The sequence below is a fragment of the Zingiber officinale genome, chromosome 10A, assembly GCF_018446385.1.
Source record: "Zingiber officinale cultivar Zhangliang chromosome 10A, Zo_v1.1, whole genome shotgun sequence".
Lineage (NCBI taxonomy): Eukaryota > Viridiplantae > Streptophyta > Magnoliopsida > Zingiberales > Zingiberaceae > Zingiber > Zingiber officinale.
Genome location: NC_056004.1, coordinates 93,987,999 through 93,996,589, shown reverse-complemented (window position 1 = coordinate 93,996,589; position 8,591 = coordinate 93,987,999). Strand labels below are relative to the sequence as shown.

General features: G+C 36.4%; 1 protein-coding gene across 8 annotated transcripts in view; it reads right to left on the bottom strand.

Annotated features, from left to right (window-relative positions):
• The window catches only part of LOC122026100, a 12,645-nt gene extending 4,562 nt beyond the window's left edge, over positions 1 to 8,083 (bottom strand). Inside the window, exons 1-7 of one of the 8 annotated variants that reach the window (XM_042584740.1) lie at positions 7,633 to 8,083; positions 7,182 to 7,209; positions 6,917 to 7,095; positions 6,738 to 6,826; positions 6,257 to 6,356; positions 4,183 to 4,251; positions 3,416 to 3,512 (exon numbers count right to left, since the gene is read on the bottom strand). In XM_042584740.1, the coding sequence (XP_042440674.1) occupies positions 3,416 to 3,512; positions 4,183 to 4,251; positions 6,257 to 6,356; positions 6,738 to 6,826; positions 6,917 to 7,069 (508 nt within the window). In that variant the 5' untranslated portion in view covers positions 7,070 to 7,095; positions 7,182 to 7,209; positions 7,633 to 8,083. Of the gene's footprint in view, positions 1 to 3,415; positions 3,513 to 4,182; positions 4,252 to 6,256; positions 6,357 to 6,737; positions 6,827 to 6,916; positions 7,120 to 7,181; positions 7,210 to 7,632 lie in introns of all 8 variants that reach the window. The other 7 variants (XM_042584741.1, XM_042584739.1, XM_042584742.1 and 4 more) reach the window with 7 other exon arrangements.
• Positions 8,084 to 8,591: the final 508 nt, after the last annotated feature.

Here is an 8,591-nt window from a genome sequence, read left to right as displayed (position 1 = left end):
AAAAAATTAATTGTCTAAGAAGAGGTATAGCTTTTATTATCGATCTTCTAGGCATGGATCCAAATTGATTTTCGGTCACCGTGGTCATTTTCCTTAATCTTTTTCTATTATTTTTTCCTAAAGTTTCATGGTATGACTCATTAATTTAATACTTCTATAGTTTGCACAATTTTGTATGTTTTCCTTGTTCTTATATAAGGGAACTAGAGTACTTATCATCTATTGATCAGACATTTTTTTCGTTTCAATATCATGTTAAATAATTTTGTAAGCCATTCAATACCTTGTTTCTCTAGGCACTTCCATACCTCTACCGGAATATCATCTGGTCTAACGACTTTTCCATTATGCATCCCATTTAAAGCTTGTTCTACTTCTGAAGTTTGAACTCTACGATAAAAATTTAAATTTCTATGCTTATTTGACCTACTTAAATTATCTAAGTTAAGTTGATCACCTAAACCTTTGATGAAAATACCTCTTCCATCACTCTTTTATTTCTTCTTCGTTTACTAGTACCCTATTACATTCATCTTTAATATATTTTATTTGGATAAGATCTCTTGTCTTCCTTTATCTCACTTTAGCTATTCTATAAATGTCTCTTTCCCATTCTTTTGTATCCAACTTTTGATATAATCGTTCAAAAGTTTCATTCTTTGCTTCATTCAGTACTCTCTTAGCTTCTTTCTTGGCTATTGTATATTTTTTTTAGGTTTTTCTTATTCTTACAAATATATAATTTCTTATAAGCTATTCATTTTTCCTTCACTTTCTTTTGTACTTTCTCATTCCACCACCAAGATTCCTTACTTAATGGTGCATGTCCCTTTGACTCACCGAGTACACTCTTAGCTACTATTTTCAACTTTGATACTATTTTATCCCATGTTATATTAGAATCATCGTATATTTCACCTAATGCTTGTACTCCTACCTTCTCCTTGAATATATTTTGCTTCTCACCCTTTAACTTCCACCACTTAACTCTAGGAGTCGTATATATTTTCTTTTTATTGATATTATGCTTGAGGTGTATATCTAACACTACTAACCTATGTTGGGTAGTTAAGCTTTCTCTAGGGATGACCTTGCAATCTCTACAAATTTTTCTATCCTTCTTCCTAACTAAAAGAAAGTCAATTTACGATTTATTATTCTCACTTTTGAACGTAACTAAGTGTTCTTCTCTTTTCTTAAAAAACGTATTAGCTAAGATAAGGTCATATGCTATCGCAAAATCTAATATAGTTTTTGTTAGAGCAATCTAGGTGCCCTAGGTTTTGATGTTTGGGCAAAGATTTAAGTTAGGTTTATTATTGTATTTGATATGTATTGTGAGTGTGCAGGATACAGGTACAACAAGGAAAGTCCAAGTGTGATCTTGGCAAAGGAGGAAAGTCCAAGGATGAGTCTTGGCGGTGTAAATCCAAGCATGTAGTCTTGGCAACGTAAGTCTAAGTGTGACTTGGCAATGGATGAAGTCCCGGAGGTGAGGAGCCTCTTGGCAAAGGAAGACCCGACAATATGGACAAGGCCGAAGGAAGCTCCAGAAGGCAAGACGTGAAGGATGGGGAGACATCCGAGGGACGCGAGGCTGATGGAGGAGGCTAGAAGGCTAGGTCTAGGTTGGTCGGGCGAGGACGAGTGCTGAGTGATTGTACTCGGGGGTTAAATCTTAGGGTTATTGGCTTCACTTAAAGGATCAGTCGACTGGTGCATACACCAGTCGACTGGTAGCGGGAAAACAGCTTAGTGTTTTCCTCTCGAACTCTATTTAATCGAGCTCGGGGTGCTTGGGCATGGTTGACGAAATTGGACTTAGTTAAAGTCTAATTAGTAGTCTTTTGTGCTTAAGAGATCTTTGTGTGCCAAGAGGTCTTGGTTGGAGTTGTGGTGAGGTTTCTCCACCCACAAGGAGGTTGAGCTAGTCGGAGTTTGCCGGGGACTAATCCACCGACGGATTGAGGGATCGTCCACCTTACGGACACGCCGTGGAGTAGGAGCAAGTTATCTCCGAATCATGTAAACGAACGTGTTAGCGGTTTGCATCTCTTCCTTTGTATTTAGCTTTCATATTTGTATTCGTGGTTGTATTCTTTGTTTTCCACTGTGCACTAACGAATACGTAGGAAGCGATCGATTTGGGTGAGACGCTATTCACCCCCCCTCTAGCGGACGTAAAGGTCCCAACAGTTTTCCCTTCCTCATTTCTTGTTCCAAACTCATAACCCCCACATACCCTCACATATTCTTCATTTTTCACTCCAACATGCCCATTTAGATCACCTCCTATTAAAATCATTTCATTTGGTGGAATGCTTTATATTTCATCCAAGTCGTCCCAAAACTTTGATTTGGTAGCTTCATCTAATCCTACTTACGGTGCATATACATTAATTATGTTTATAGTTTCTTTCGCCACTATTATCTTAAGGGTTATAATTCTATCCATTTTTCTAACTACCCCTACAACCTCATCCTTTAACGAACTATCTACAACAATGCCCACTTCATTTTTTGCTTTACTCTTTCTTGTGTACCATAACTTAAAACCCTATTTCTCTATCAGTTTTGCCTTCTCGCCTCCCAATTTTGTCTCTTGTATACACAAAATACTAATTTTTCTCCTAATCATCGTATCTACTACTTCTATTGATTTACCAGTGAGAGTTCCTATGTTTCATGTTCTAAATCTTAGATTATTAGTTTTACTATCATATTTGTTTTTATCCAACCTATGGTGTGAGAACTCTTGCCTATTTAACACTACAACTAAGTTCTCATAAAGATGTAACAATCCTTGTTGATACATTACAATCGGACCCTGCATCACGAACTCTTGCATATTTAGCACTATACCCAAGTTCTGGAGATGTAGCAGTCCTTGCCGAGACGTTACAGTCGAACCCTACAACGTGTTCCTTCCGGAGAACAACTTAACATTAGCACAATAATTTAATGGATCCATTCATTGAATATTTGCCATAATTTTAGCGCTGGCTGGCAATCTAACGCATGAGACGTAAGGATGGAAGTTGTGGAGTAAGCCGTCTTTGTCAACCAAATGTGGTGAATTGCATTCATACAGATGATACAAGTAACTGAGAAGATATAAATTGAAAACCAAAAGTAAAATACAGAAAGCTTCACAATATACCATGGGTAGAAAAAATGGATATATAATAGCTTTTGATGGCAAATACCGGAGAAAGTATGGAAGAACCATAAGATGGAAATCATTCATACTTGACACAATGTAATAAGGATGTGGGCATGTGGTTATTTCATGGAGAACACTAGTAAAATTTGCTAGATGAAAGATTCTAATTCATTTTGTCAAATATAAAAATGCAAACCAAAAAAATTAATAAAAATGTGAAAACCAACATCTTTTAAGAAATTTTATGCGAACCTTCGGTTCGAAGCTGATAATGGATGCTCATATGATGCATTGTTAGTAAATTAGGAGCCACAGAAGTATTTGTGGAAGGAAAACCCATCATCTTTTCCTAACACATCAAGAGAAAAGAATGAAAGCCAAAACATATTCAATTAATAAATAATTTAAAATTTCCTATAGGCATCCAAGCATTAGTTTTTTACATGATATCATGTAGTTCATCAAACAAAATAAATAACTAAGGTGAGCTAACATAAATCACTAATTTTTCAAAAAATATCAACTGATAGATTAGTGTCATATGGTGCACCCCATAGACACATTTTAACACGGCCATATTAGCATAATTACTTGAGCTTCCTCTCAAGACAAATATGAACTCCAAAGTCCACACCCACAGGGGTCTCATCTTTAGACAGTTGGTTTACTTGGCATGAACAAATCATCACATTTTCAACAATATATCTCACTCAAGTGATGCGGTCATTAATTTCACCTTCCCCTTAGGATGATGTATAAACTCCTTATTGTATCATGCTTACATGAACAGGTGGGTTGTCATGGACATTTTTGCACATTTCCTTTTTGTTCATAATTTGCCATTTACACTAAAAAGTTATTATTATTGAATATTGATGTGGGTATAATCAACATGCTTGACCATAAGTGGGGATATCCTCCTTCATTTTTGCTAAAAGAAAGATCAATTAAATACAAAAAAAACTTCATTCATAAGATACCAGATAAGACAAACCATGAGAAAAAGTCTTAGGCATTACCTTCATATCTTTTATCTTTTTTGTTGCATAATATTCTTCTGTTTTTCTCCTTTTTCCATTTTCCTTGTTCTGGAAAAGATTTCAATAACTTTACAATTCATAAAATTTGAGCAAAAATAAAAAATGATCACACATTTCATGATTTTTCAAAAATATAGCACATCATGAGCTAAATCATGGCATCTATGTACTCAAACTCTTGACTGACTCTTGGGACACTCAATGCCCCAAGTCAAATTCCAAATTCAGCCATAAAATCTTTTAGAGAATGAATATCAAGCACCTAGATTTATAACCTTGTAGAATAGTCATATCTGAATCAGTACATTTTAGATTCTTACAGCCAGATTGGCATTTTGTAACATACAAAAATAATCTGCTAACACAATGAATCATTAATCTGCTTGGTTGAATGCAACATGTATTATAAAGATTGTTGAAATGGTATTTTCCTTCTAGGAGTTGGGATTCAAACCCAAAGATTTAGGCAACAACTTCCAAAATTACCAACTGAGCAAACTAGCATTTTCTTTATTAGGGTTAAGCATGATTTAGCATAAAATAATTAAATATTGACATGTGAAAATGATAGATACATTAAATATTTAGATTAGCTTCCCCTCACACGAAGAAGCAATTGAATAGGTCAATACAGTTAGAGGTATAGTGAAGTTAGTAAAAGAGGGTAAAACAAAAAAATGCAACAATTTAATAGATAACATCAGCTCCAGAACCAAAAGTCCTAAGATATCATTCTATATATTGAACTGTTTAAGAAATATTTAATGTAATCATAGTCATAAGCTTTGAAGCAGCAATCTTTAGTGTTACATGTTTTCATAAATCTTCTTTCTTGGAAGATGAAAAGGCCATAATTAGTCATTGTATTGGAGCCCCATGGTGGGTGTACCATTGGTATCTGGGAATTTAGCTGAAAAACTTCCTCTTTTTCTGGCTGATGTATTTGACAATATAGAAGTCCATAAGATAAGCGCATGCAAGGGGCAAAGTTATAAGTTATGTATATTACAAATGAAGGCGAGATTTGATTTATAGATTGGATCCAATTTCAATTGATTGAAAAATCTATAATAGAAAGTCTTATAGTCACACACTCTCATAACCAAAATCAATTGAATGAAAAATCTATAATAGAAAGTCTTATAGTCACACTCTCTCATAACCAAAATCAATCTCCATAACAAACTATCTCCTGTGGTTACAATCATATTATCTTGCATTGTCTACATATAATCTTCAAATGGACACTACACAGATAACATAAATATGAGATCAAACATAGTAAATTGTGGATCTTATAGATAGCACTTTAGCCCCGTGCATTACAAAACTTCTGCTTCAAGTAATAAGCAAGATACTTGCAAATTTTGTAAAGCGTTAATATATATGAATCTCCCAAAGTCTTCCAACTTAATTAGTCTGAACTTGCTCAGTGCCTGGGGCACCCAAAGACCTTCACAGTGTTCCACCTCTGCTTACAAAGCATGGTATCTCTAAAGCAGAGGAAATTTTAACCAAACCTTTTCAACGGCCTAAGCTCGATTACAAATGTATTTTACTTAAACATAACCTCCCACACCAAAAGAAGCATAGAACATTGGTGGGGGATAGACGTGGTTAGAATTAGCCAACTGTATGAAACATAACAGTAAAATCTTCAGGCGATGAAGTAGAGAACATGATAAGATGTTTTCTAGTGTTTGTAAAAAGATCCAACTGATGTGTGCATACCTGCACCCTGTAAATACTTAGATGTGTCTAACATTATTTTATGTAGTATATCAGAGTAGGCTGCAAGCTTTTGCATCGAAACTTCCAAAACAAAACAAAACAAAAAGTCAAACAAGTACCTGGAATCTATCTACTAGTTTCATTATTTTTTAAGATGAATATATATATATATATATATATATATATTAAAAATTGTAATGCAAGATAAGTAGAACATCCAAAGTGAAAGATAATGACACAAAAGTGTCCATCTGCCAATAATAGACACAAAGCTATGGCTGAAGAATATGTGACAACTCATAACAACAAGAAAATAACTTACAATCATCCACTGACATCTCAATGCAACATCCCTTATTGTCTTCTGAGGCAGCATAGCAGCTATCTTGGTGAACTTTTGTATCCTTGATTCACTTGCAAAACTGTAGATCACAAACAAATAACTGAAGGACTGGAGGAAGATTTTATGGTAGATTCATAGACAGGTTAATAGGCAAGCATGAAAGGAAAATCCTAAAAGCATGAGAACCAGCTAAGCTGTGAACATTAAAATGTACGTAGACAACAAAAGATGCCAATGTGTGAAAGACAGCAGAAAGAAAAAATTGTCGAGGAATATTTAGATGAAAATTGTTCAAGGAAAAAAACATGAAAAAACTAAATTCATTCCCTTTTCAAGTCTAATCTTCAATATTCAATGACACTTTTTGTTCTATGAACTAAGACATCATAGCACTCCACCACTATAAAAATCAAAAAGAAAAGATTTTCAATAAAATATGAAATGTAGATCTCATACATACTTTATTAAGCCTTTGTTCAATGTTTCCACTTCATCTGGAGACCAATATTCAGGTGTACTCGAAACATGCCTGAACCAAGGCATCATTTCCTGTAAAACAGATCCTGCTGAGTATTGAGCTCAAATAGCAGTATCCATATGATTTGACATGCCAAAGCCAGCAGATATAAGAATGCTGACCATGTTAGTGTTTCCAGCCAAAGTAGGTACGTCACCAGGAGCCATCCCTGTTGAGCTATCTATTGCACTTGACTGGAAACAGACCATGCGAGGATAATTAAATTGAGAACTCCTACTCTCCTGGTAAAAACCATTGTTAAGATTGGCCTCCATCTTGTACTGCTGCACTTGGATAGCACCTATTTATCATGGACTATCCATAACTGCGACCAATCATACAAATAGCCAAAATCTTTAATTCTCTTTTTTATAGCAGAACAAATACCTCAAAGAGATAAGAAAGTCAGCCTTACCTGCAGAAGGACCATGGGCAATGGCGTCAGTAGAATTTAAAAAGAATAAATATTTTTATTAATACGACGTCTCTCTTAGATTCTATAACTTGAACTCAATCATCAATGAAGTTAATCCTTGGGCTACTACCTTGGTGCTCAAAGGGATATTAAATAGCTCAAACAACATCGACAGACGAGATCAAACTAGTACATGGATAGCTTCGATAAAAAAAATATATAACCAAAAAGCCAATCTTGATTGAAATATCTCACCAAAGACCTCCGAGACCCGCATTCTTGAATCTTCTCAAACCACTCAAGAAGAAATAAGAAATTTTAAACTTAAAATCGAAGCGCCCAATAAGCACACAAAAGACAAGGAAATCTACAAAAATACTAGAAATACTAAAGATACTAAAAAGTGGAAGCATGAAGCAGTACCAAATCACAGATTTTGGACACTCATCAATCTCCGGCACGCACCAGAGGCTATTCCTCCTCTCGATTGGCACGGACAACAAAATTCTAATTAGATTCGAACCTTTACTCCTTTCTCTATGCCGTGCTCCTGCTTTTCCTCCTCTCCAATGGGGAGGCAGAGAAAAAGCCTCTATTTTCCCGAGAGCATAGATCGACAATATCGGAAATTTGAAGTTCGAAAGAAGCAGTACGAATCTGGATGCAAAATTAGATGCCAAGCCTCAAGCTCTCTCTTCCGCCGCCCTTTTGCTTTTCTGCCTCATTCTTCATTCAAATCCTCGCCTCTCCTTTTTACTACTCTTCCTTCTTCCCAAATCTCCGCCTCCTCTTCTCCTCTCCGCGAGATCAGATTTCGAGCAAATGGAGAAGTGCCCATCCCGTTCCGCCTCCACCCTCTTCTTCCTTAGTTAAAGATGCCGTCACCATTCGCCCCTCGACTCCAGCTTTATTACGATCAAATGCCACTTTGGCGGCAAAGTGTCAAGTTCTAACCGAAACAGGTGGCTCGATCTCGTCCCTGCGATTTACCTTTTGGAAGTCGCAACCTTAATTCCAAGACTGCCGATCCAACGGTCCAGATCCACCAAGTTCTTAACTGCGCCCCGTTCTGTTACCTGCCAAATCATTGGCACATGAAGCGGTTACCCACTGAGAAAACGCCGGGCCCCACCGAAGGCTTGTGGTACGTGTGAGTGTGTGACTGTCTGAACATGTCCGAGTAGTGCAAAGTTGGAAACGGTAAGGCCATCAGGTGGGCACGTGGAACGATACTAGTGGTCGAAAATGGCGGCCATCAGGTGGGTCTAAAAAATGAAAAGAATAAAAAGGACGGTGACCCATAATCGTACTTGGAAATGATGTCATCGATGGAAAGGTACGGCCACGATTGGTTTGGGTACGCCTTGAGGGCGACGTCCGAG